This window comes from Drosophila yakuba, chromosome 2R (genome assembly GCF_016746365.2).
Source record: "Drosophila yakuba strain Tai18E2 chromosome 2R, Prin_Dyak_Tai18E2_2.1, whole genome shotgun sequence".
Taxonomy (NCBI): Eukaryota; Metazoa; Arthropoda; class Insecta; order Diptera; family Drosophilidae; genus Drosophila; species Drosophila yakuba.
In genome coordinates, this window is record NC_052528.2 from 20526933 (window position 1) to 20553027 (window position 26095).

General features: G+C 46.4%; 7 protein-coding genes across 8 annotated transcripts; 2 read left to right on the forward strand and 5 right to left on the reverse strand.

The window, feature by feature from the left end:
* Nucleotides 1–36: 36 nt before the first annotated feature.
* LOC6531595 (membrane-bound alkaline phosphatase) lies at nt 37–1885 on the reverse strand. Its single transcript, XM_002092356.4, has 3 exons — nt 1443–1885; nt 690–1380; nt 37–631 (listed from the first exon to the last, which is right to left on the reverse strand). The coding sequence occupies exons 1-3, from the start codon at nt 1845–1847 to the stop codon at nt 129–131; spliced, it is 1599 nt and encodes a 532-aa protein (XP_002092392.1). The 5' UTR covers nt 1848–1885; the 3' UTR covers nt 37–128.
* A 647-nt stretch (nt 1886–2532) lies between these two features.
* LOC6531596 (glycerol-3-phosphate phosphatase) lies at nt 2533–3859 on the forward strand. The gene is made up of 2 exons (XM_002092357.3): nt 2533–3351; nt 3406–3859. Exons 1-2 carry the CDS (start codon nt 2609–2611, stop codon nt 3596–3598), a joined length of 936 nt encoding a protein of 311 aa, XP_002092393.1. The 5' UTR covers nt 2533–2608; the 3' UTR covers nt 3599–3859.
* Nucleotides 3860–3942: 83 nt separating this feature from the next.
* LOC6531597 (potential E3 ubiquitin-protein ligase ariadne-2) lies at nt 3943–8546 on the forward strand. The gene is made up of 3 exons (XM_002092358.4): nt 3943–4645; nt 6107–7416; nt 7477–8546. The coding sequence occupies exons 1-3, from the start codon at nt 4567–4569 to the stop codon at nt 7621–7623; spliced, it is 1536 nt and encodes a 511-aa protein (XP_002092394.1). The 5' UTR covers nt 3943–4566; the 3' UTR covers nt 7624–8546.
* Nucleotides 8547–8649: 103 nt separating this feature from the next.
* Nucleotides 8650–9783, reverse strand: LOC6531598. The gene is made up of 2 exons (XM_002092359.4): nt 9346–9783; nt 8650–9292 (listed from the first exon to the last, which is right to left on the reverse strand). The coding sequence occupies exons 1-2, from the start codon at nt 9703–9705 to the stop codon at nt 8825–8827; spliced, it is 828 nt and encodes a 275-aa protein (XP_002092395.1). The 5' UTR covers nt 9706–9783; the 3' UTR covers nt 8650–8824.
* On the reverse strand, nt 9782–12201 carry LOC6531599 (solute carrier organic anion transporter family member 74D). Of its 2 annotated transcripts, XM_002092360.4 has the most exons (6): nt 11988–12201; nt 11703–11932; nt 11332–11646; nt 10439–11280; nt 10074–10384; nt 9782–10015 (listed from the first exon to the last, which is right to left on the reverse strand). In XM_002092360.4, the coding sequence occupies exons 1-6, from the start codon at nt 12161–12163 to the stop codon at nt 9832–9834; spliced, it is 2058 nt and encodes a 685-aa protein (XP_002092396.1). In that variant the 5' UTR covers nt 12164–12201; the 3' UTR covers nt 9782–9831. The 2 variants fall into 2 exon arrangements, with proteins under 2 accessions (XP_002092396.1, XP_039228484.1); XM_039372550.2 differs by having other exon boundaries at nt 10074–11280.
* A 271-nt stretch (nt 12202–12472) lies between these two features.
* Nucleotides 12473–14811, reverse strand: LOC6531601 (solute carrier organic anion transporter family member 74D). Its single transcript, XM_002092362.3, has 5 exons — nt 14620–14811; nt 14337–14566; nt 13955–14275; nt 12728–13895; nt 12473–12671 (listed from the first exon to the last, which is right to left on the reverse strand). Exons 1-5 carry the CDS (start codon nt 14757–14759, stop codon nt 12488–12490), a joined length of 2043 nt encoding a protein of 680 aa, XP_002092398.3. The 5' UTR covers nt 14760–14811; the 3' UTR covers nt 12473–12487.
* A 164-nt stretch (nt 14812–14975) lies between these two features.
* LOC6531602 (solute carrier organic anion transporter family member 74D) lies at nt 14976–19723 on the reverse strand. Its single transcript, XM_015195944.2, has 7 exons — nt 19569–19723; nt 17985–18808; nt 17629–17858; nt 17224–17556; nt 15845–16707; nt 15333–15784; nt 14976–15277 (listed from the first exon to the last, which is right to left on the reverse strand). The coding sequence occupies exons 2-7, from the start codon at nt 18302–18304 to the stop codon at nt 15103–15105; spliced, it is 2373 nt and encodes a 790-aa protein (XP_015051430.1). The 5' UTR covers nt 18305–18808; nt 19569–19723; the 3' UTR covers nt 14976–15102.
* Nucleotides 19724–26095: the final 6372 nt, after the last annotated feature.

Genomic DNA, 26095 nt, shown 5'->3' on the forward strand with positions numbered 1-26095 from the left:
TCTTAAATAAGTTATATAAATGCATACACATATTCATTAAACTGCTTGGTACATGTTTATTATGGAAACAAGTTGTTGACGAATTTTAAAAACAGATTTTCCATTGGCTTTCGACCAAAGCTGCCAACTCAGTTGTCGCACACCTGCTTTCCGCTTCCAATGCACGCAGCATATGCCATCAGGTGGGGAATGGTGCTCTGCTGCATTATTCCGGTGAAGAGATGACTCTGCGGCCCGGAGGCGAATATGCCCACATCCTCGCCGGAGTGCACGCCCTGATCCTTGGGAATATAGCTGGGGGTGATGGCATCGTCCGCGCCAAGGATATCGTCCAGAGGAATGCGCTGGCCAGTCTCATCCAGATACTGATTGGGTCCAGCCGCATAGTTGAGCACCGAGTACTTCACTCCGTTGATGTCGGTGTCATGTTGATTGATTCCCAGGATGGGTGTACCTCTGCCAGGATAACCGGTTATGCTGACGGCGTGGCCGTGATCAGCGGTCACCACAATCAAAGTGTCCTCGATGTCCGTCATGTCGCGAGCCAACTGAATGGCCTTCTCGAATTCCAGAGCCTCGTCCAGAGCATAGCCAGCTTTAGTGTAGTGGTTGCCATAGTCAATGAGACCACCTACAAATATTGCGGATTATATATACTCCATGAGGAGATCATTTCGACATGAACGCACCTTCAATGAACGCAAAGTATCCGTTCTCGTTCTGGCTGAGCTTGTTGATGGTCACCTCAGTGAGTTCGGAGAGGGTGGGCTGGTAGGTTTCATCAGCCTCCAAGTGGAAGTTCATCAGCTCGCTCTGGAAGAGCCCAATGACACTGGACACTGCCGACACGTTCAGCTTAAGCAGCTGATCGCGATTGGTGACCAAGACGCCTCCATCGTGGCGTGCCTGCCAGCTGGAAAGCAGATTCACTCCGTCGGATCGCTCACCGGGGTTTCCGTGCGGATCAACGATGGTGTTCGGAAGGAACTTGCCCATTCCGCCGCCGAACATGACATCGAAGTTCTTTCCGGGCGTCTGAGTCACCAGCTGGGTGGCCATGTCGATGCAGGTGCTGGCATCCACTCCATAGCTGGTCACATCCGTGTCGCTCTGCCACATTCGATTGGCCGTCTTGGCATATGCTCCCGATGGACTGGCGTGGGTGAGTGTGGTGGTGGTCACAATGCCCGTGGACTTGCCGGCATTCTGGGCCCACTCGGCGATGGAGGTCAGACGGTTCGCGGGATCCTGGCTGGCGGTGCAGTTATTGTACTCCACAGCTGCACTCACTCCGATATTGACGATGTTCGTCTTAACGCCGCACAAATACGCGGTGGCCGTGCAGGCTGAGTCGGGCACTTGGGCGTTGGTGCAGTAGGTCTGCAAGGATAATGTTTCGTTTTGACTGGCTTATAGCCGAGAGTTAGTTAACCACAACTCACCCTGCTCAAGCCGGTGTAGGGGAATCGCTCGAAGCTCAGGGATGACTCCTCACCGGTGTTTCCTTGGCGTTGTCCTTTCAGGATACGAGCAGCTGCCACGGTGGAGAGTGGCATGCCATCTCCGAGGAACAAAATGATGTTCTTGGCTTTCAGGGAATTGGGTTGTGGTAGCTCCAGCCTCTTGGTGATCTCCTCATCGGCGATGTTGTACCAGTACTGGGGATCCATCTCCTCGGGTGGAGTGTACTTGTCTTCAGCCACGTCCGTGGAAAACCTTAGCTTACGCACTGCACGTCCTGTCAACTCCAGAACGTTGTGCACCTCCTTTACTCCACTTAGTGCTGTTCCGGCCAAGGCCAGAAGGAGCAGCATCGGGAGTACTAACTGCCGCTGGGAGGAGCCCATCTCTAATTGCTGTGCTGCTGATGAAATATCACTAACTACACCAAATTTAGCCAAGAGTACGATCTTTTATAGCTTGCCGAAATTCGTGCGCTGTGGATTACTGGGCTCCAGACAATATTGCCTAAATTTAGGTTTATGGACCTCTGGGCATATCTCGGCTGGAGTGCCTTATCTTTCATAACAACAGCTATGTCTAGCATGGTGCCCATCTGCTTTGGAAAGGGGCAGGCCAAGAAAGGGTATCAGCTATTCCAACATAACGTAACCATTTTTTCATAATCTAAAACATACTAAATATCATATCTTTTGGTTCCTTAGGATCTAGAATTTGACCTTTATTACGTCAAAAGCTCGAAATACGTTGCCCATTTGTCTAGCTCATGATTCCCAAAATGGTAGACTCACCTGTGCAAAGAATTTCACCAGCCTTCTGAACCAGTTCAGTCACGTTTGGGGTTATAAAGATCTAAAAGAGTTCTATGATCCTAATCTTAGGAGAACGTGTAGCTAACTTATCACAGCATTTTTGCTTTTTCACTGTGGGAGGTATTTTCAACCGCATCTCGTGGCAGAAGATTTTTTAAAGAAGAAAACAATTTTTATTACTATCAGTTTACTTTTGCCAAATTCACGTATTCGTACTCCTGCCTCTTTTATGATATTTTGCATTCGGCGTATGGAATTTTCAGCCTTAGAAAATAATGTCATAAACAACTGAAATTTCTTGTATTTCGCATTCTAAATTAAATCAAAATTATATAATGTTTAGGCGCAGTCTAAGCCATCTGGACAAGCTTCCCAAGACCAAGGTGGCCGAATGGCTGGCCGGGATCGACACCATCATATGCAGAACGGATGGGGTCCTGTGGCAGGAGAATACACCCATTGAGGGTTCTGTAGAGGTGATCAATGCCATAAACTCAAAGGGAAAGCGATGTCTCATAGCCACCAACGAGTGCTGCCTTACAAACAAGGATCTGTTTCAGAAGGCCAAGTGCCTGGGCTTCAATGTCAAGCAGCAGGACATTCTCAGTTCGTCAGGTGCCATTTCGAGTTATCTTAGAGACCGAAAGTTCAAAAAGAAGGTCCTTGTATTGGGTGGCGATGGCATCCGCAAAGATCTGAAGGAGGCGGGCTTCTGTTCCGTGGTGAACGATCTACAGCCAAATGACCAGAAAAAAATTGACTTTGTCAGGACCTTAACTCTCGATCCGGATGTGGGAGCTGTTTTGGTGGCCAGGGACGACAACATGATAGCAAACGAGTTGCTTGTGGCCTGCAATTATCTTCAAAATCCCAAAGTCTTGTTCCTTACCACTTGCATGGATGGATTCCAGCCATTTGGGAAAAAGAGGATCCCAGATGCCGGGTCTTTAGCTAATGCCATCGAAATAATTGTACAACGCAAGCCTACCGTATTGGGCAAACCGAATCCACGAATTTTGGGCAAGTTAATGAAATCTGGCGAAATAAAGCCGGAAAAAACGCTTGTCATTGGAAATTCGTAAGTTCACTGATAAGTTTCAATGATTATTATATTTTGTGTTCTTTCCTTTAGACTAAAAACGGACATTTTATTTGCAAGTATATGTGGTTTCCAATCATTATTGGTGGGCTGCGAAAGCGGAGCTTTCGAAGAAGCCGAGAAAATTAAAAAAGACGGAAATGAGAAGAAAATGAAACTCGTTCCAGATGCTTTTCTGTCCAGTCTTCCACCTTTTTTGGAGTATTTATCCACCTCGGTAAAGTAGGATAAGAAAGGAAATTCAAAAAATTCAAAATTCAAAGTTTAGCGGCTAAAGCTGAACAGCTGTTTTGCTTCTCAGCACTTCCGTGTGCTAAAATATATCGATAGTGGCTTTTAGCACAAGTCGTGAGTCAGTGTTACAAGTATTTTGTAAAATTTGAATTAAAATCTTTTGTATCTCTTATCTGTAAAGCAAAACTAATAGTATTCCACCAATAATCTTGGATAAACAAGTTGATTAAGTAGAATAAATAATAAATATATACATTTTGTTGGTATATTTTTGGTATATGTTTCGATAGCGAAATGGTCGCACTTAAAGAAGAAGACTTATGAAACATCGAACTATCGAAGAACGATAGACCCCGATAGGTTCGGACAAGACAAAGAACAAAATGTTCTCTGCAAAAGCTGTGCTCGTTTAAAAACGCAAAAAGTCAGTGCATTTTGTGCATTGTCAGTGGTGCATAAGATTGTTCTATAAATAGCGAAAAATGAAAATAAACTGCAGGCGAAATAGAAAAAACACCTTGAGTTGAGTGCAACGGCTGTGCGAGTGTGTGTGCGTGAGAGCGAGAGTTCGCTCGTGTGCGTGTGTGTACACATGCATGTGGATAAACGAAAATAAAACAAGGGACCGCCCCCCGCCGAAGAATAGCCACCCCGCAAAGTTCATCACCCTGCCCAGAATCAGTGGCACTGCATCGCGCTAAATCGGCCACTTTCAATTATCCGCATCCACCGCCCCTCCCGCTCCCTTGGTCCTTCATCCACCTCCTGGGAAAACAACAATAGCAACCACCAGCGCCCTTGCAACAACTGTTACAAAAGAGCAAGAGAGAAGACACCCCGCACACACAATCACAGGGACACACGCACACACACAAGCAGAGAGTGTCCTCGCCAGAAACTCGAATTCCCAACCAAACATCCCGAATCTGAGGCCCAAATCTCAAGCGCCAATCCGCCGGAATGGACTCGGACATCGAAATGGATATGGAATCGGACAACGACGGGGAGTACGACGACGACTACGACTACTACAACACAGGTGAGTGGAAACTACAAGTAGTACCTGATCTAGAGGGGCAATTCCCCCTGACAACAATCAGCCATCGATTTAACTGAGGCCAAATTAGGGGTACGAGTGTATCTGTGAGGAAGTACACACACACATGTCGTTGGGCACTCGGTTTGGTTATTCACCTTTTTGGAAGGAGGCTCGCAAGACCAGGGAATTTGCATTCAGCACTTGACATTCGCCTTGGGTTCCACGTCCACATCTCCGCCCTTCCTCACTGACCATGGAGCTTAAATTATGGAATTGAACTTGAAACCAACACACACGCACGTAGCTGCACGGCGAGAAAAAGTATGGCAAAAAGTGCAAATGACACTATGTCAAGTAAAAAAGTTTTTTTTTAAAAGTTTTCTTCACAACTCGGCCAAATTACGATATTACATTTCCCAAAACAAATAAATACAAAAATAATAGAGAAGATTTGATAATTAAATTCCTAAGAGCATGAGCTAAGCATTGTATGATATCAACTGATATTAGTTTTGTTTTGGTTTAAATTAACCCTTATAAGGAAATCAAAGCTTTACTATAGATTTGATTTCTCTCAGTGGATGGGCAAGTACAATTGGTAGTTGCGAGTTGGGACTGATTGCGAGACTTGTGTTTTGTGGCTGGCTTCATTATTACCCGCCACTCTGCTCACGCTCTTCGTAGCTCCACAACCCACACATGCACACACACAACACACACACAACACACATACACCACACACACACATACACCACACACACCATCTCAGGTGCGTGCTCAAGTACGCAGTTGCATTCTGTTGTGTGCGGCTGTTCCGTCAACTCGGTCTCCGCTTCTTGACCTGTCCCTTATTGTTCCGACCTGGCCAAGACGCCCCCTAACTCAACCTTCAAGCGGATAGCTCATATCGGTAACATCGCAACGTCGAGCATTTCTATGGCAGCCTTGTCGTGCGGTTGTTTTCCTAAATTAGCCAATGCGACTAGCAAAATGCAAACGTGATTACCAGCTACAGGCACTGTAATCTCTTTTGATCCGTAAATGTCGGATTAAAACAATCGCTAATAATGTCTCGTAGGTTTGAAAAGCCGTCATTCCCGATCTACGTAAATCTGTCATGACTTAACTTACAAAAATCCATAACCTCTGTAACTCTGGAACCAGTTTTGCACAATAAGGGATTAAATGTGCCCTTTTGTATGTAACTGCTACACTAACTCAAGGTTCGTTAGAAATCCACCCTTGCTCTGTTATGCAGTATTCAAGTAAGCAAAGTCTGGTTTTGGTTTTAAATGCAATCAGATACCTTAAGTTACCAAAAGAGGCCTAAACAATTCAAACTGTGCTATCAAAGCATATAGAGTTTGTGATAACTTCTATAAAAGTTATAGAATTTATTTATATTTTATTTGTATTACTATTTTGGGCGTATATCCTCACTAATATCCTGCTCTTCTTCAGGCGAGGACTGCGATGTAGAGCGCCTGGATCCGAAGCGGGCCGACCCGGAGTACTTTGAGTACGAGTGCCTAACCGTCGAGGACATCGAGAAGCTGCTGAACGAGCGCGTGGAGAAGCTGAACACCATCCTGCAGATCACACCCTCGCTGGCCAAGGTGCTGCTGCTGGAGCACCAGTGGAACAATGTTGCCGTCGCTGAGAAGTACCGCCAGGATGCCAATGCGCTGCTGGTGACGGCGCGAATCAAGCCGCCATCGGTGGCAGTGACGGATACGGCATCGACGAGTGCAGCAGCGGCGGCGGCCAGTGCCCAACTGCTGCGACTGGGGAGCAGTGGGTACAAGACGACGGCAACGGCGGCGCCACAGTACCGCAGCCAAATGTGCCCCGTTTGTGCCAGCTCGCAGCTGGGGGATAAGTTCTACAGCCTGGCGTGTGGGCACTCGTTTTGCAAGGACTGCTGGACCATATACTTCGAGACGCAGATCTTCCAGGGAATCTCCACGCAGATCGGCTGCATGGCCCAGATGTGCAATGTTAGAGTGCCCGAGGACTTGGTGCTGACGCTGGTCACACGACCCGTGATGCGGGACAAGTACCAGCAGTTCGCGTTCAAGGACTATGTGAAGTCACACCCGGAACTGCGCTTCTGCCCCGGGCCCAACTGCCAGATAATTGTGCAATCATCGGAGATCTCCGCCAAACGTGCCATTTGCAAGGCTTGCCACACGGGCTTCTGCTTCCGGTGCGGCATGGACTACCATGCGCCTACCGACTGCCAGGTGATCAAGAAGTGGCTGACCAAGTGCGCCGACGACAGTGAAACGGCCAACTACATCAGCGCCCACACCAAAGACTGCCCCAAGTGTCACATCTGCATCGAGAAGAACGGCGGCTGCAACCACATGCAGTGCTTCAACTGCAAGCACGACTTCTGCTGGATGTGCCTGGGCGACTGGAAGACGCACGGCTCGGAGTACTACGAGTGCTCCCGCTACAAGGACAACCCCAACATTGCCAACGAGTCGGTGCACGTGCAGGCACGCGAGGCGCTGAAGAAGTACCTGCACTACTACGAACGCTGGGAGAACCACTCCAAGTCCCTGAAACTCGAGCAGCAGACGATCGACCGGCTGCGCCAGCGGATCAACTCGAAGGTGATGAACGGCAGCGGCACCTGGATCGACTGGCAATATCTCTTCAACGCGGCGGCACTGCTGGCCAAGTGTCGATACACGCTGCAGTACACCTATCCGTACGCCTACTACATGGAGGCCGGTTCGCGAAAGAATCTCTTTGAGTACCAGCAGGTGAGTCGCAGCATGGCTATTCTTCCATTGGTCACCCAATAATGTGATGATTCCTTGCAGGCACAACTGGAGGCCGAGATAGAGAACCTGTCGTGGAAGATAGAGCGCGCCGAGACAACGGACCTGGGTGATCTCGAGAATCAAATGGACATCGCTGAAAAGCGCCGCACCACGCTACTGAAAGACTTCTTCCCAGTAGACGCATAGGCAACCGTCGAGCTTCCAGGGCCACCAGAACGGACAGCCAGTCTTGTTTAGCACAAAAACTCTTTGATTGACTGCTGACAGGTCGACGTGACGCGACAGTATAGAGACGCTTATTTAAATTAAATTATACACATATTTACATGTATCCATCTAGCAGTAGGCCCAACGACGTGTAGCTAATTTTTAAATTAAACTAATAATCAAGTGCATATAGACTAGAGAACGTAGCATATAGCATAGTCGACTACTCGAAGTATAATAACTATAGTTGTGACATTCGAAATCACTCAAAATGATCGGTGTAACTGCAATACAACGCCTTGCGCAGAATGTTAACGATATACAGTAGCTATAGCTAAAGCCCTAGCGTTAGCGATACCGGTAGCTATACCATAACTATAAAATTAAATTTAAATCTAGCAACTGACTTAACTGACAAACCAGACGCATTTCAGTGGCCAAGTGTTCCAACAGTTTTCCAAAAACTAGCCCAAACGACCCGATGAAATGCAGAAACATAAACATAAACATAAACAGCAACTGAAACTGAAACTGAAACAATTCTAAATGTATAGCGCCGCAAGTCAAGCAATTATAGATCAAAGACCGCCTAAACAGATCGGCTCATCGGTTAGACCCTAAGTTTTAAATCTTGTATTAGCCCCGCGTAAACAGCATCAAGTATTCGCAATCTGTATCTCGCCACTAATCGCAGCACATCAATCGAACGCAACCGTTTTGATTAATAACGAAGCTAGATACTCCACGAACCCCGTCCCCGATCCCGTTCCTTTTGATTCTCACTCGATTCTCGATTTAAGTTGTAAGCTGAATCATAAATTATATTCTAGGATTACGCTATGTATGTATGCTTATGCGACTGAATTTGAATTAAATTTACACTAGATATACAAACTACACTATGCAACTGATTTCCTTTGATTGGACTGTGGGCTGTAAGCTTGCGACTTACTGTGGGCTTTGTGCTTAAAGCTGTGCGGAAGCTTATGCCAAGCTTGGACTGAGTGTTTTGAAGCTGAGCTTTCACTCAAGCTTGTGTGCTTGTTTATTTATTTCTAATTTTCCCATTCTGTAAATATGTATTTATGAGTGAGTGTTCGAGCTATATTCAAACTCATGCTGATTGATTTCGGTGTTATTCAGATCGCATGTGCTTGGTCAGTCTTCGTTGCTTTTGCTCTCAGTTTGAACCCTTCTTTGTCTTGCCGCCCAAGGAACTCTTTCTGCTGCTCTTCCGGCTCTTCGTGCTCTTCCGGCTCTTTCTGGTACTCCCCCTAGCAGTGAACATTAAAGATGGCTTCTCCTTCGCCATTTGACTGGCCAGAGTGAACAGCCGGCACTCGGAGTGCTCCTTCAGCACACTGTTGGCGAACTTCTTGACGCCCGATATCTTGGTCACCCGCACGTTGTTCATGTTGTCCACCTTCTTGGCGGGATAGACCTCCACTTCGCAGCAGTTCTTGATCAGCAGCAGGTCGCTGTTGTTGGTGATGGGATACCGGTAGTAGAGTTCATTTCCGCAGTCCAGGCAATTCTTTTTCATGCGTCTCAGCTGGAATTTCATGGGAAAGCAGCGACCTACGATGGTGTTATTGTCCAGGACAATGGAATGTTTGTATGTGGGCTTGGGCAGGGGTCGCTTGGTCCACTGTGTAATGCTGCTTATTAGTAAGGAATTATTATACTGGATGTTCCACCTACCTCATTCAGGTGCAAATAGGTTTTAAGTGGCCGGCACTGCGCCGAGCAGAGATTGGGGTGCAGATTCTGCTCCTGGGCCACGCACATGGTGCAGCATCGCAGCTTATCCTTGTCGGATTCGAGAAGCGGACGTCCCTTGCTGCACTCCGCCCGGATGTTGATCTCCTGACGCACAGGTCCGTCCGGTTCGATGACCGCTTTAACCCCATCCACCGGAAGTTGAGCCACGTCTGCTGCTGTAGGCGTTGATACCCTGTAGTCGATGCATGGTCCGCAGCTGGACTCAAAGCATTTCCTGCATGGACCGGGAACAAAATTTTTTTGTATCCACCGCCTGCAACTGGTCTCCGGAGCGGACATTTTGAAGGACAACGAATTTAAGAGCCGGAAAACGAGTAATTTTGTAATTTGAAATGACACAGAACAAAATGGAAAATTGAAGCTACACTCAAAGCTCGTTTATTTAGCTTAACAAATAATTACATTTTAATTCGCCAGTGGTTTGGAATCAATGGGTTTCATTTCGACCTCATTGTTCGTGTTCTTTAAACTGTCTTTGGGTGACTGCTCATCATCGAAAATCTTAAGATCCTTTGCATGATACCACACTGCAATATTCAAGAAACCGCCCAAGAATATAAAAACTGCAGCCGAAAGATTTAAGGCATATCTGAAAAGAAAATGGGATTACTAAAAAGTTTTATACTTAATTAAATAAGTTGGCGCACCTTAAGGATTTCGTGTCATAGAGCCAACAGTTTCCCTTGTTGGAGCAGGTCTTGCCCCACACCAAGCAATAGTTGTCTATCAGCCAACCGAAAAATACTGGACTGGGGATGAAGCCCAGCAGAGAAGCCACCATGGAGCCCAATCCCAGGGCGAAGGTCTTCTCCTCGGGAGGCATGCAGCGCAGGGCGATGAGCAGGTTCGTCGATTTACTAGATGCGCCCACGAGTTTCAGGAAGCACATTACGCCCAAAAAGATAAGGAACTCACTAAAGCAGTCGACTGGACAGGTGCCATCCACGGCGAATTGGGACTGAAAGTAAGGCATCTTATATAAACGGAATAACCAATGACAAGAGTCACCCACCTCTGGTTGAGGGTTCAAGCTTGAAGAGCCCAGGCACTGGCACCCTGTGTAAATGGTCCTTCCCAGCGCATCCTTCGTCCTTTCCGTACATCCCGCATGGCAGGCGGAGATGTAGGTGATGTTTTCCGGACTGCAAACGGGAGCATAGTGCACATAGTCGCAGTGGCAGGACGCACTGCAGCTGTTCCCGGCGGACAGGGTGGTCAGGCTGTTCAACCTGTCGCTACCCTCACATCCGATGGCAACATAGCACAGGATTCCGGCCACCGTCACAAAGTCCACGATGGCGTTCCAACAGGCCATTGCCCGGGCACTCGGCCTGTACTTGGAGATCACGTATCCCGAGATGAGGACTCCGGCGGCGGAGAATCCCAGAGCCACTGTTCCTGTTGCCATCGTCGCCATGGCAGCTGACTGTCTATACTGGGTTTCTATGTACTTGGGAGTGAATATCCAGTAGGCCATGTAGCCAAAGAAGTAGAGTATGGATGCTATTGTATTGTAGATATACACCTTGTTTTTCGACAGTTTCCGGACTGTCTTCATCATGTCACCAAAGGATCGCTCTTTAAGTGGCAGTGACTGCTTCCGTTCAGTCTGCTTCAGTTGAAGGCGTCTCCTCTTCGAGCTGGGCAGCTCCTTGGGGAACATGAACAGCAGGATGGCCGAGACCAAGGTCATTGCAGCCAGGACCAGCCAGCCCAGCCACCAGGCACCCAACCAGCGGGGATCCTCCCGCCCAATCAGTGGCTCCAATGTAGGCTCAATGTATAGGCGCAGGCAAAGAGCAGCTAAGGAGTAGCCAATAGCTGGACCCAGCATCCTCAAGAAGGTGGACATGCCTGGTGAAGGTATAAATATTAGAAATGCATATAGTACCGTGTTTTACTTACTTAGCATGGCGGGTGTCTTGGACTTGCTGGCATTGTCGTCCATGTAGGCTATGCCCAGGGTATAGAACAGAGCCTGCCCCACGCCCGCGATTAGTTGGGCCGCAAACAGGAAGACTTGGGGCACCCACTGACCCACCTCCTCCTGGACACATCCTCCTGCACTGGGTTGGCACAACTTCTTGTCCCGCTCCTGGCTGGCCAACGTTTCGTTGACCTGCCCAAATTCTCGGGTTAACTTGAGGGCATCCTCGCCAGCTCCGTAGAGAAAATGCAGTGAGCTTGTGAGCAGGCAAAAGGCCACGATGGTAAGCAATCCTAAATGGGATACTATCATATGTATTGGGAATCAGGTGACACAGATCTCGACTCACCTATGCCCATCCAGCGAGGTCGATGCCCATGACCGGCATAATAGCCCAGGATTGCGGCCGTTAGCATGGTACTGATATCGTTTCCCACCGAGATAATACCGGAAACCTTTGTGGGTATCTTATAGCGCTTCTCCAAGGTCGTTATCGTCGCATTAAAGTAGGCAAAGGTCATTGTCATCACACAGCCAGCCAGTCCATATAGAATAACGTACATCTTCTCAGTGGCAAATCTGAAGAGAGAAGTTCTTTAGAATGAAGGTAGTTGATGGATACCTTAGGTGTTACCTTTGCATAGAAGGGCCCTTCAATATCCAGAAACCACAGTGAGTATCTTTACCATCATCTTCTCTTCCCGATTCATTTTCGGATTTCCTTGCTTCATCCGATATGGCAAATGGCTTTTCAATAAAGGGCAATGTTTCACTTGTCTCCAAGGTGTCCTTTCTCCGCTCCTCTGTCATGTCTCAACTTTCACCTCCGAGCAACTCGAACGAACTGGCTCGATCTTAATCAGATCGCTCCACAATATAGCCAACTGCATTTAATGGGCAAACAGCTTTAGATCTTATCAAGTCTGTCAGATTAGAGAGTGCGGATCAGACAAGCGACATTTATATACTATGTATGGAAATTAAACTTTTAGAACTTTAATTGACGGGGTTTCCTTATCATACTTTCGTATCTATTTCGGAAACAATCTTTTCACCACTTATGTATGGGCCACGTACCCCCCATTATGCATATATAAATAAATATATAAAAAGTATATATTTTTATGAAAGCGTTTATTTTTTATTGGTAACCACTTCTTTTGGCTTTTCCTTAAGCTCCATTTCTTCAATCTGCTTGTTCTGCACAGTTTTCTCCTCCTCATCAAAGACTTTCATGTCCTTCGCATGATACCAGACCCCAATGTTCCAGAAGCTGCCGAGGAAAATCAGAGAGGCGCACACGAGATTCATGGTGTATCTGAAGAAAAGACATCTTTAACTTGTTGTCCACTTATTCCTTAGGGATCTACTTACCTCAGAGACTTTGTGTCGTATATCCAGCAGTTACCCTTGGAGCCGCAGGTCTTGCCCCAAACCAGACAATAGCTATCCAGCATCCAACCAAACACAATGGGACTGGGAATGAAGGTCAGCACGGCGTACACCATACTGCTAAATCCCAAGGAGAAGGTTTTATCCATCGAGGGAACGCAACGCAGTGCTAAAAGCAGATTACTCGATCTCCCAGAGGCGCCCACGAACTTCAGGAAGCACATGACGGCCAGGAAGATGAGGAACTGTTTGTCGCAGTCCACCGGACAGGCTCCATCCATGGCGATCTGCGACTGGGAGGCCAGGGATGTCACATTAGATATAGAAATCAGGCTGGAAAAGTTGCCCATGCATCGACAACCCGAGTAAAATGCCTTTCCCAGCTCATCCATGGCCTTTTCCGTGCATCCCGCGTGGCAGGCAGATATGAAGGTGATATTTTGCGGACTGCAAACCGGAGCATAGTACACATACTCACAGTCACATGAGGCACTGCAGCTGTCACCGGTGGGCACAATGGACAGCGAATTAGCCCGATCACTCTCGTCGCAGCCCACGAGAACATAGCACAGCATTCCAGCCACCGTTAAGTAATCCACCACGAAGTTCCAGGAAGCCATTGCCCGGGCACTTGGCTTATACTTGGAGATCACATATCCGGAGATCAAAATTCCTGCGGCAGAGAATCCCAGCGCCACGGTACCCGTGGCCATGGTGGAAGTGGAGGCCGATTGTCTGTACTGGATCTCAATGTATTTCGGTGTGAATATCCAGTACGGCATGTAGCCAAAGAAGTACAGAATCGAGGCCATCATGTTGTACACATACACCTTGTTCGAGGCCAGTCGCTTCAGGGAGTCCAGCATATCCTGAAAGGAGCGCTCCGCCAGCGGAATATCCTCCTCGCCGTCTGCCTTCAAGCGCCTGGCCTTGGCACTTGGCATTTCCTTGGGGAACATGCCCACAAAGACTGCTGAAATCATCAGGATGATGGTGAGCAGAATCCAACCCAGCCACCAAGCGCCCATCCAGCGCGGATCGCTGGTGGTGATCAGTGGTTTCTTGAATGGATCGATATACAGCCGGAGGCACAAGGAAACCATCGAGAAGCCCATAGCAGGACCCAGCATACGCAGAAAGGAGCTCCAGCCTTTAAAAAGCATACAATGGAAGTGAGACTGAAGTAGGGATACCCATTTCATCCCATACTTAGCATAGCTGGGGTCTTGGAACTCGCGGAGTTGTCATCCATGTAGGAGAGTCCTGGCGCGTAGAAGAGGGAACAACCGATGCCACCTATAAACTGGGCAATGAAGAACAGCACTACTGGGGTGTAGTCCCCAGCTCCTTCTATACACTTCGAGTCCTTTTTATGGCACAGTGAGTCGTTCTTTTCGGTGATATTTAGAGCAGCATCAAAGGATTCGGGCACTCCGTATTCTTCCGTGAGGCGCAGAGCTTCTTCGCCGGGTCCGTAGAAGAAGTGAGGAGTCAACATGAGCAGGCAGAAGATGGCTATAATCAAGAGGCCTAAAGGAGTGCAAGGGATTGGCTAACTAAAGTTGATTTCGGTATTTAAGGAGTGTGTTACCCAATGCAACCCAGCGTGGGCGATGTCCTCGACTCGCGTAGTAACTCAAAAAGGCCGAGGAGAAAACCGTGCTAATATCATTACCCACCGTAATGAGACCCGATATCTTGGTGGGTATATTGAAGCGCTTCTCCATCGTGGTGATGGTTCCGGTGAAATAAGTAAAGGCCATGGCCAGAAAGCAGCTAGCTATCCCGTACACAATCACGAACATATGAGCTGTCGCAAATCTACATTTCTAGTTGGTATTATAAAAAACTCGAAGGAGCACCGAATGATATACCTCTGCAAGGCGGGGCCTCGGAAAATGGAGAAGCCACATGTGGTATCCGCAGAATGCAGCCTCTTCTCAGCTTCAGATGCATCTATGCCGGCTTCCTTATCCTTTAGAAATCTGGAGGTTTCGATCTCTTCACTGGCCATGTTGGTCCTTCACTGTCGAACTACTATCAAAGACTGAATTCGCAACTCGGCGGCAAACTGCATACAATCAACATGCCTCTTGGGGGTAAACAAAATAAGCTTCCAGATAAGAGACGGCGACCTTCGTGTTTGTAACTAAGTCCGTCTGAGTTTTATCTTACTAATCGGGATCTGGACTTTAATTGTCAGCAATTACCATATGTGTACACACAGCTCTACTGTTGCAATACCGTTTATTATGGTACTGGACTCTACGTTGGAAATCACACATGGATATTGACAAATCAAGGCACCAAGACTCTCTCTTACCCACACAGCACTTAGGAGTAATAATAACTTAGGACTAAATCTCTGTATTCTTCTCATTGCTGGCCTCCTCCTCGTGCTGGACGATCTTCATCTCCACCTCCTTGACGTCCTCGTCGAAGATTTTCAGATCCTTGGCGTAGTACCAGACACCCAGATCGAAAATGGCCCCAATGGCAATAAAGACAGCTGCAGTGAAGTTTAGTGTGTATCTAAAACAAAGCAGTTTTATGGTTGCATATTTCAGAACTATATCGAAAAGCTTACCTCATGGAAAGTGGATCGTAGAGCCAGCAGTTTCCCTTGTTTGTACAGGTCTTGCCCCACACCAAACAGACCCTATCGAAGACCCAGCCGAAGAATATGGGACTGGGAATAAAGGCCAGCATCGAGCACAGGGTCATTCCGAATCCCATGGCCGCCGTCTTGTCCTTTTCCGGCACACAGCGCACGGAGACCAGGAAGTTGGAGGCCCTGCCACTGGCGCCTACGAACTTCAGGCAACACATCACGGCCAAAAAGGCCACGAATTGCGTCCAACAATTTACAGGACATGCACCTGGCATCGCCTGGCCATTCGCCAGAGCCTCCAATTGGCTGTGAATCGAGGTGTTCTGGCTGAGCTCGTCGTTGCTCAAATCGAAGCTGGTTAGGCGCTTGAATTGGGTCGTGGAATTGCCACTTTCGTCGCTGGGAATGCAGGAGCAATCGTAGAAGATCTGCCAGAAGAGTTGCCTGCTACATTTGTCTACAATATTCGAGGTAAACTTATCACATACCTTTTTGCCTTCGGAGTTGACGAGCAACTTCTTGCAGCCAGCATGGCAGGCGGAGATGTAGGTCATGTTGTTCTCCCCGCAAACTGGGGAATACCGCACGTAATCGCAGGAGCAGGCCGAATTGCAGGTGGTGGTGTTGCCCGCCACGGAGCTGTCGTGAATATTGACAATCACGGAACTCTCATTTCCCGGACAGCCAATGAAGGCGTAGGCCAGGATTCCGGCCACCGTGAGAAAGCCCACGATCACGTTCCAGGCGGCCATATAGCGAGCCCTTGGCTTATAGCGGGAGATGATGAAACCGGAGAGCAGCACTCCCACCGCTGAGAAGGCCAGGGCCACTGTGCCGGTGACCATGGATGAAGTGGCCGCCGACTGGCGATACTGTACCTCGATGTACTTGGGCGTGAATATCCAGTACGGCGTATAGCCCACCAGGTAGAAAATGCTCGAGAGTGTGTTGCACATGTAGGTCTTGTTGGTGATCAAACGGCGGAAGGTCTTCAGCATGTCCTGGAAGGAGGCCTTCGCCTCCGCCGGACTCTTCTGATCCAGCTCCGCCGTTAGGCGTTCCTTCTCCGTACTCTTCACCGACAGTCGCTCCTTTTCGCGGCGGCGACTCTCCTCCACCTTCCGGCGGGCCACGGCTCTGGGCAGTTCCTTGGGGAACATGGAGAGAAAGACGCCGGAAAAGGAGAGCAGGCCGCCCATCACCAGCCAGCCCAGCCACCAGGCGCCCAGCCAGCGGGGATCCTTGTTGTTGATCACCGGATGCATCTGCGGTGCGATGTACAGGCGCAGGCAGAAGGATGCCAGCGCATAGCCGATGGCAGGACCCAGCATTCGCAGGAAGTACGACAGACCTTAAAATATATGTAGGGTATATTGCATTTTTTAAAGCCTCTTCTGCATTTAATTGCATATGTGATTGAAGATGGTTATCTTAGAGATAGCCGTATCTTTTAGGTTAATAATACAAAATGCTCATCATTAGTTTGTCCAGCCGCTAATAAAATATTTTTCAAAGTCTGTCAAAAGATTATTCCATTATCTGATGTTAAATATACAACTCTATTACAGTAAGAAAGTCTCTACGCAATACATTTTATACTTCTACTTTCAAAGTGGAGATATGAAAATTGTCTACGAAGAAATTGAGTTTGAATTTCAAAATTAATCTAAATATTTCTTCGGTACATTCTATTATGAGTCAGTCTCAATGATTTGGCACTTCCCCAGATAGTCGGGAAATCTCTAACTTATCTTAGTAAACACTTAGAGGCTAAAACTATTTAGCTGTTGCTTGGATTAACCGCCTGTCCTCGCATCTTTTGTACGTTTCTGTTCCGGTTGGTTAAAACTACTATAGCGCTACTCACTCAGCAAAGCCGGAGTCTTGGACTTTTTGGTATTATCGTCCATGTAGGACACGCCCAAGGTGTAGTAAAGAGATCCTCCAATGCCCGATATGAACTGCGCCACAAAGAGCAGCAGTTGGGGCGCAAAGTTTCCCTCGCCGACCTCGCACTCCGCTCCACCTCCATTCAAGCGGCAGAGGGTCTTGGATCGCTGCTCCTCGATGGCCTCCATTGTGGCGTTCTCATCGGGCACCCCGCCAAACTCCGAGGTCAGAGCCAGTGCATCCTCGCCGGGTCCGTAGAGGAAGTGCGGTGCGGTGGTCAGAATGCAGAAAAAGACGATGGTAAGAAGACCTGAACATTTACAAAATGGCAATTATACCTTAACTTCTGAGTAACATAAATATATCTTTCTATAGATCTTACCAAAACCAATCCATCTCGGCCGATGGCCCTTTCCCGCATAGTACGCCAAGACCGCCGACACCAAGGTCTGACTTATGTCATTGCCCACCGAGATGATACCCGTATTCTTTGAGGGTATCTTGAAGCGCTTCTCTATTGTGGTGATCGTGCCATTGAAGTAGGCATATGTCATTGAAAAGATGCAGCCCACGATTCCGTAAAGTAGAACGTAAGCAGTTTGATTGGCAAATCTGCAGGGTTACAAATAAATCAAGGATAACGTAATATTAATTCTATACGTTGTTTAAATTACTTTCACTTTTTAAGAGGGTAGAAACTGTCCCTTTTCAATTGATTCACATTTTGAGTGAACTCACCTCTGGTAAAAGGTTCCCTTGAATATCCAGAAGCCGCAGGTAACATTCTTCTCCAGCGGAGATTCTGCCAGCAGCTTGTTGATCTCGGCGGTCATGAGGCGATCCTGCTCGGATTTCTGTTTCTTCTTTTTCGATTTTCCTGTCTTCGGAGCGTCCTCTTCGCCGTCCAGGTTGATGGCCGCCTCCTTCTCCTTGTCGTAGGTCTTCCCATTGTCCAGTAGTCTGGACTCCACGTCGGAATCGTCTCGGGACTCCCGACTTCCGTGGTCCATGTCCAGCCTCTCGGCTCCCAGGCTGCTGGGTTTCTCGCCCTGCACCATGCTAGTTGCGGATCGACTCGGATTGCGATCACACTTGGCACATTGGTTTCTTCCGGTTTCGATTGCCGAACTCACTCACACACACTCACTCACACACACTCACACACACGCACACACACTAGTACTGTAGCAGATTCTCTCGGAATATATTGTATTATTAATTTTCGCCAGATCTTTCGCGGGCAATTAGCTGGCTTTGTGGGGGTATCCGGAGATCTAAGAGACAACCTGGCACGTGGATGGGAGCGGATCGAGTGGCATGATGTGGCACTGGAGCCCCTGATCTTAACTGTATCGACGGACAGCCAGATCCAGACAGACTCTCGAAAGATTTGCCCCAAAATAGCAACGTTCCGACAGTTTGTGGCAAATATTTTATCAAAATGTTATCTCGCTCCCGGCTTATCAATCCCCTCGGGCCATTAAGCTAATCTTGGTCGGCTTGCGAGGCACGTTGATGTTCGGTCATGCTGCTTCTGTGGACGATGTGGACGCTGTGGATGCCTGCGAAATTTACAATTTGTTTGCAGGTTGAGTTCGGGTGGTAAAAATGATAAAATAGACAGCTAATGTGTGTGATAAGGCGGCTCCAGACGGAAGATGTGCAGCGGATGGCGAATGGCGAATGGCGGATGGCACTTATCTTAAAGCGCCAGTGATTCGCTGGGTTTGCACATTGATGAGCACGTAAATCTCAGCAGAGTCATTGCCTGAGACTTTCGAGGAACTGCGAGCCATATACCCCCTGGTTAAACACTAGATCTGCGTGCTCATTGTTTTGGTTTCGGCTTAGAGATGGGGATCAATGTGATGTACTTAGTGACTATTGCTATCTTTTGCCGAGCGCCAAATTAGTTTAGTCAGAGAGCTGGAGAGCGAATTCGTTTATTATTGTCAGTCAGTCGGTCGGTGCCGAATGGCCTTTTCTTCACACCCCCGCCGAATCTGCCGCGATCCCCCAACTTGTGCTCTATTATTTAATGTGTACCCCCATGTGTGTGCATAGGTGTATGTGTATGTGTGTGTGTGTGTGTGTGTGTGGAGCTTATGTGTCGCCACAATTCACTTAGCATATTTAAATTTATGCGCAGCTTATCACTTGAACTTTATCTTGATTATTGCGCTGTTCTTGGAACGTATTTGAATAGCTTTTCCACAACTTTTTCCACAACTTCGCCCCTTGAACTTTATTCGCTTTGAACGATTTCGAAGAACACACAGTTTGGGCTAATTTTTGTAATTTATTTGCCCTTGCATAACTTACGAGTGGGTACTATTAATTTGATTTGTTTTGTTTCGATCGCGCCTCTCGATTTTCCCCAAGACACGGTCTGCCTGCAAGACGATCTCAATTCGGACAAGACCGTAAACGAACTAAACTAAACTAATCTAAACGCAGCGTGTTGTGGTTGCTCCGCGAAATGCTCGCTCATCTCAGGAAGATTTTCCCCTATGTATTCCATTTGTCGAGCCCACTCAGAAAGCTTGGCTTTAGCTCCGACTTGGATTCGGATTCGGATTCAGATTCGGATTTGGATTCGGGTTCAGAATGGGGTTCTTGAGCTTCGCATTTGGACTGTGTCACTGACATCAATTCACCGTCGAAATAGTTGCCATCCATACATCCATTTGTATCCGAATGTTTTTGTGTAGCTACCGTCAAAGCAAAATATTCACTCTCCTAAATTGGCCACTCGTACTCGCATTCGAATCCGCGGCTGAATGACCGTGAATGAAAGTGAAATCATTGAGTAATCATGGGCATTTGCAAAGGGCATTCGTTACATATTAAAATAATTTTCGGTGCTGCGTAGTGAGCAGCAAAAAATCAATAGAGCGACAGAAAAAATTACATTTTTCCACACATTTTGGCTTCCCATTTAATCACTGCCCAGAAATCAACTAAAACTGAGCAGCTGCTTTCTATGAAGCATTTCCACGAGGAAGCAAATCGACAGATTCAGCTAAACAGTTGCCAATATGTGTGGTATTACATTATATATAGATATCTGAGGCCTGCGGTTGCCAGCGGCATCAATCCATCCCCCAAGACATGAAGATGTTCAGTGTGGGTATCGGGTTTCCGAGAAAGCTCCCACTTATTTTTCAGATCGTAAACGATAAGCAATAAGCAGCTATAAGCTGCACTATGCCAATGTTTTGCCCAACATCATTAAATTGAACTCAAAGTGCAATTACAGCGACCACATATGTGAAAAGCAATGGTAGCTTAAAAATAATCCCAAGACATCACTTCCGAAAAAAAAACATAACATACATGTACTCGTACTATACATATCCTGTAAGGGAACGGAACATCATATGTTTCGCGAGGGCAATAAAAATCAAAGGCATAATTTCATGATATCAATTGAGCGGCAATAAAACGCCAGCCCAAGCATGTTTATTATTATTTTTGTATTATTATTTTCAATTTTTCCCAGCACCACTCGCTTTTCCGCTCTATTTATACCCGTTACTCGTAGAGTAAAAGGGTATACTAGATTCGTTGAAAAGTATGTAACAGGCAGAAGGAAGCGTTTCCGACCATATAAAGTATATATATTCTTGATCAGGATCTGTAGCCGAGTCGATCTGGCCATGTCCGTCTGTCCGTCCGTCTGTCTGTCCGTCTGTCCGTCTGTCCGTCTGTCCGTATGAACGTCGAGATCTCAGGAACTACAAAAGCTAGAAAGTTGAGATTAAGTATACAGACTCCAGGGACATAGACGCAGCGCAAGTTTGTCGATTCAGGTTGCCACGCCCACTCTAACGCCCACAAACCGCCCAAAACTGCCACGCCCACATTTTTGAAAAATGTTTTAATATTTTTTCATTTTTGTATTGGTCTTGTAAATTTCTATCGATTTGCAAAAAAACTTTTTGCCACGCCCACTCTAACGCCCACAAACCGCCCAAAGCTGTCACGCCCACACTTTTGAAAAATGTTTTGATATTTTTTCATTTTTGTATTGGTCTTGTAAATTTCTATCGATTTGCCAACAAACTTTTTGCCACGCCCACTCTAACGCCCACAAACCGCCCAAAGCTGCTACGCCCACACTTTTGAAAAATGTTTTGATATTTTTTCATTTTTGTATTGGTCTTGTAAACTTCTATCGATTTGCCAAAAAAATTTCTGCCACGCCCACTATAACGCCTACAAACCGGCAAAAACTGTGTTTAAGACTCTCCTTCTCCCTTCCACTAGCTGAGTAACGGGTATCAGATAGTCGGGGAACTCGACTATAGCGTTCTCTCTTGTTTTTAGCTGCGTGTGTATGCAAAAAGGAAAGCAGGGAAAGCGGAAAACGGAAAACGGCAGAAGCAAATGTGACCGCGGCTCTTATGGGGGATTTCCATATACCACAAGGGCTCAGCATAAATAACAACAAATGAGCCAATGCGCGAAAGAGGGAGGCAGATATCACAGACCGCACAATGCAGCATCTTTATCTTTGTTGTTGCGGCCCGCCCATAAGTATGCTATATATGCGGCCGAGTTCGAGCTGCTTTCTTTATGCCGTCGGCACGCGTTCCGTTTGCGATTTTATTTCCGGCCAAAACGTATGCAAATGTGTACTGCCCCCTCCCACTACCAACCACGCCCACCATTTCCCCGCCCCCTTTTCTTATCGCTGGGCCACACATAAACAAGCGGAAGTTGAAGCCGCTCGCGTTGACAATAAATAATAATTTTTTGTTTCGCCAAGTGAATCGTCATGAATTATAAACGCCAATGCGAAACTTGCTTATCGCCAGGATATGGAAAGTGGGCTGCTCCAACTCAGTCACTCGGTTCGGGAATCTCCAGTCTCAAGTCTACTGAAAGATGAATGCTGAGACGGCTTAGCGACGCCGCGGCAAACACAGCGAATGCGAATTCGAATACATTCCCATGCGGAGTTTCCGCTTCCGGTGGCAAAACGGGCATCGGTGGGGAGAGGAGGGGAAGAGGCAGAGGCAGAGAGCGACGTGCCAACTAAACCGCTTAAGCACTCAATTTGCGCGTGAAAAGGAACTTGACACCCACACGGTCGTGTATAAGTGTGTGTGTGTGTGTGTGTGTGTCTCTGTGTGTGGGCAACCGCATAGGCCCAACTTCACCCCCTTCCCGCCAACCACGGCACATGTCAGCACTTTGTTGTGATTTCCGTTTCCGCTGTCGCCTCATCCTCGCCACCCTCGCCACCCCCCATCCATGCATGTGTTTACCCCTTCGCCGCATGTGTGAGTGTGTGTTTATTGATATTGTTGTCTTCCTTGCATTCGCATTTAACGGCAGTTAGCATACGTTTCAGTTGCGATTGAATTATCCTTGAACTTGCAAGGGGTAGCAAGGACTTTGCTTGTAGTATGCTTCAAATATATAAAAGAAAATAATAATCATAAGTTTACTTTGTATTCATCACAGTTTATTTAAGATTCTTGATTTAAACTATAAACTCTTCGAATACTTTCCTTTATCATTTGTTTCTTATTTTTACTGAGCATTACAGGGTGTTGAATATTTCACGCGAGATCATTGACAACTCGTTTTAGTGTGCTCCTTGTAACCCTTGATAAGCGTAAATGTATTTATTTGTGACTTGCCGTCTGACGCCGCACCCCCTGTAGCATCCACACCCCTTTCGCGTTCGTCAAGGTTGCGTGTGTGTCAAATTAGGGTTAAATGCTTCCCCTTCCAACCGCCCAGCCACCCCACCACCCATCTCTTCCCCTGTCTTCTTAGCTAATTTGTTGTTTCTTGCTTGGATTTTTATGCGTCGCTTTTGTTGCGGAATGCTTTCCCGGCAGCTTAGGAGTTTTTGAATGGAGTACGGCCCAGTGCTCTTGGCCTTAAGTAGGTCTTAAGTCTTCATTTGTCTACTCCGGTCGGCGAAATTATGCTACTCCTGCGAAGTAAGCGCTTAATATGCCGACCGCATGGAAAACCCACAATTTTCCAGTCCAATTTTTGCTGTCAATTTAAGTTGTAATTAACAGACCGACGGCTGCTCCCGCTCCACCTGCTCCCCACCCCTCGCTACTTCGCTCACCAAATAGTGGCCGAAAAACCCAAAAAAAAAAAAAATGAAGAGAAAAGAATATTGGGAGTCGTGGGTGAAAATTGGCATATGGCATGCAGCTCACGTGCGCTCATTACGCATTTGATAAATTTACCATAAGCCGCCGGGTGAGGGGCACACCTTGAGCGGGCAATTTTTCGGGAAAACTGAAAGAAATGGAAACCCCTCGGCAAATGTCAAAATAGACAATGCACAGATTACCTGAATTACCCGGGTGCTGCAAACTCATACACTCTCGGCACATAATTAATCAAAAAATAGAAGCTCAAGCTGTCCGCTTTTGGGGCAGCCGAGAAACTCCGCCGGATTTGGGTCATTAAAAGCGACCCGGCCACTGGGCGTGCATAATGAGCTGGAGCTCTTGGAGCTGCCAAAAGGATTAAGGTCCTAAAGCTGGCCAGCATTTTTAGTGCTGGGCTGCCACTTCCATTGTTTTCCGTCTGCTCAACCATTCACATTTTTACATTTTTAATTCCTTTGCTTTTTATATTTTGATTCCTTTTGGCCCGTTTGTTGATGCATCTTATGCCACTTCGGCGAAAGCCGCTCTGGAAAATGAGCTTAGGAATGGAAAACAAACCGCTGTCTAACTACCACTACCACTGCCTCACCAATTTCCCCTTTTTCATTGTGTGTAATGCGCTTCGTTATATCTATCGTTTTTCCGATTTTAATTCCTCTGTTTTTTTTTCTGCTCGCGTTTACGCAATTAGAGTCCTTTTCCCTCCTTTTTCGGGATACCAAGCTTAACCGGGCAGGGTATTTTCTTTTCTCCGCTTTTTTTTTTTGTTTTTTTTGAGCCCAGAACCGTGACCACTTAAGTATGCTAAGCTCGCAGCTTAATCTTGCTCTGGGTTTTGACCTCTTTCGATCACGTTTTGTCTTCGGTTTTAATTGTGTTTCATGCTGTTTTTGTCTCAAACATTTTCTTAACATAAGCCAGGAAGAACATTTTGGCAGTAAGCTTGACTGCCATTGATAAATTTCAGGCAATATGCTGTAATAAGCAGGAAAAAAAAAGCAATTTCAGAAACTTAATTTTTCAGCGATTATGTTTGTAAATATTTTCCGAGCCACCCCAAGCCGGGAAAAACCTCACCAGATTCTGTGTCCAATGAGACAAGCAAACCGAAAGACAAGCAAAGTCTCTTTATCATCAACAAACATCCTGTTTTACCCACCCCTACTCACTGGTCTCAAATATGAATTTATTTTCCATACTTTTCATCTCATTTCGCTTTGTGTTGTTTTTGCTTTTTTGTACTTTAAGTCCTTGTAAAGTGACCCTTTTAATTTTCCTGCGCTGGGTATTGTTGCCACTTAATGTATCTGTATCTGTATCTGAATCCCCCAACCAGCATTTTTCCGGCATTTCATATCGTTAATATATTCATGCGCCAAGTTTTTTGCGGTTTGACACGCTTGTTCTGTTCCGATTCCCAGATTTTATCAGATTCGGTTTGTTTTTTTCTTTGATTATGAGGGAGAGTTTCTGCCCGATTGAATGTATTATGTTTTATTCCTGTCGTTGAAAATGTTCAATATGCATTTAACTTTTTAATTGCATTTATTTGAGCATGAACTGAGCTTTCAGAAGTTTATTTTTAATTTCATTAAAAATATGATTGCAACTTATCGCAATTGCCCTCTAGGTCCTGTCGAAACTTTATTTCTAATCAATGGACTGCGCCAAATACATAATTCAACTATTGAGCACTCTAACTAAATTAGTTGGAAAATTAGACTGTCCTTTGGAATTCTCTGCGCTCCACTAAAAGGACATGCAGATGCTCTCGCATACCAATGACAGCTCTCCACTTGGAGACAGAATCCCGAAATGGCTTCCGGTTGAGGGAGTCGAATGGCACAAGGATATCACTGGGGGCATTAAACGTTTTCTAATTAAGTGCGCCGTGGCTTGCTCGCTGTCCTGTGATTTTATTATTGTCCTGGGCCAGGATAACGAGTGCTTCTTGGCCAGGACCAGCGATGCGTTTCCTTTTCGAACTGTAATACCCCGAGAAAAAAGGGTTAAAAATTGGAAATGGAAATGCCGCGGTGTCAGTTGCACGGTCTTATTGGATTAGATGGAAACTGGCGCGGTTCTGCTTGAATGTACGGACATTGGACATTTGGTTTCAGAAACCGAATACATTTAATGACGGGATTTTACACAACTTGGGATTCATTCCCATCCCTTAGAGAGCTGTGTTTCATTAAAGAAATCGAGAGGCGAACAAAAATATTTCAAAGACGCGATTATCGGTGTCCTTTTTTTTCCAAGAAAAAATCGTATTTTCTTTCTGCTTTTTCCAAAGTTATTGAAAATTCCGTTTTGTGTTTGTTTAATTACCAACTTTTTTCCATTGACAAATGCATTTTAATTCTTCGTCGCTTCTTTTTATATTTGCTTCTGTCTTTTAATCTGCCTATTTAATTTTGAGCAAGTTTTTCTTTGATGTTCGAAACTTTTTTTTTCCATTTCCATGCAGGGTTTTTTTCTTAGTATTTACTTGGCCATCTTAAGCTTATTTTCTGTTTAATTAGCGTTTCGCAGGTGAATGCTTCCAATACTTGAATGATAAAACACATAATTCTTGAGAAAATTTAAAGAAAAAATAATTCTTTCAAAAATAGCTACCGCCCTCTAAAGTATGCTAACTTAATACGCTAGCTCACTCCTTTCTCCTTGATGGCCACCATCTAATTTCAATTAAAATCA

Coding starts and splice junctions, on each gene's coding strand:
- LOC6531595 (XM_002092356.4), bottom strand. CDS start 1,847: ATGGGCTCCTCCCAGCGGCAGTTAGTACTCCCGATGCTGCTCCTTCTG. Junction 1,381..1,442: donor CCTACACCGGCTTGAGCAGG/GTGAGTTGTGGT, acceptor TTATCCTTGCAG/ACCTACTGCACCAACGCCCA. Junction 632..689: donor ATACTTTGCGTTCATTGAAG/GTGCGTTCATGT, acceptor CAATATTTGTAG/GTGGTCTCATTGACTATGGC.
- LOC6531596 (XM_002092357.3), top strand. CDS start 2,609: ATGTTTAGGCGCAGTCTAAGCCATCTGGACAAGCTTCCCAAGACCAAG. Junction 3,352..3,405: donor ACGCTTGTCATTGGAAATTC/GTAAGTTCACTG, acceptor TCTTTCCTTTAG/ACTAAAAACGGACATTTTAT.
- LOC6531597 (XM_002092358.4), top strand. CDS start 4,567: ATGGACTCGGACATCGAAATGGATATGGAATCGGACAACGACGGGGAG. Junction 4,646..6,106: donor CTACGACTACTACAACACAG/GTGAGTGGAAAC, acceptor GCTCTTCTTCAG/GCGAGGACTGCGATGTAGAG. Junction 7,417..7,476: donor ATCTCTTTGAGTACCAGCAG/GTGAGTCGCAGC, acceptor GATTCCTTGCAG/GCACAACTGGAGGCCGAGAT.
- LOC6531598 (XM_002092359.4), bottom strand. CDS start 9,705: ATGTCCGCTCCGGAGACCAGTTGCAGGCGGTGGATACAAAAAAATTTT. Junction 9,293..9,345: donor CCTATTTGCACCTGAATGAG/GTAGGTGGAACA, acceptor AGCATTACACAG/TGGACCAAGCGACCCCTGCC.
- LOC6531599 (XM_039372550.2), bottom strand. CDS start 12,163: ATGACAGAGGAGCGGAGAAAGGACACCTTGGAGACAAGTGAAACATTG. Junction 11,647..11,702: donor ACCTCGCTGGATGGGCATAG/GTGAGTCGAGAT, acceptor TATCCCATTTAG/GATTGCTTACCATCGTGGCC. Junction 10,016..10,073: donor TATGACACGAAATCCTTAAG/GTGCGCCAACTT, acceptor TTTTCTTTTCAG/ATATGCCTTAAATCTTTCGG.
- LOC6531601 (XM_002092362.3), bottom strand. CDS start 14,759: ATGGCCAGTGAAGAGATCGAAACCTCCAGATTTCTAAAGGATAAGGAA. Junction 14,567..14,619: donor CGAGGCCCCGCCTTGCAGAG/GTATATCATTCG, acceptor CTAGAAATGTAG/ATTTGCGACAGCTCATATGT. Junction 14,276..14,336: donor CCCACGCTGGGTTGCATTGG/GTAACACACTCC, acceptor GCACTCCTTTAG/GCCTCTTGATTATAGCCATC.
- LOC6531602 (XM_015195944.2), bottom strand. CDS start 18,304: ATGGTGCAGGGCGAGAAACCCAGCAGCCTGGGAGCCGAGAGGCTGGAC. Junction 17,557..17,628: donor GCCGAGATGGATTGGTTTTG/GTAAGATCTATA, acceptor GTAAATGTTCAG/GTCTTCTTACCATCGTCTTT. Junction 15,785..15,844: donor TCAACTCCGAAGGCAAAAAG/GTATGTGATAAG, acceptor CTCTTCTGGCAG/ATCTTCTACGATTGCTCCTG.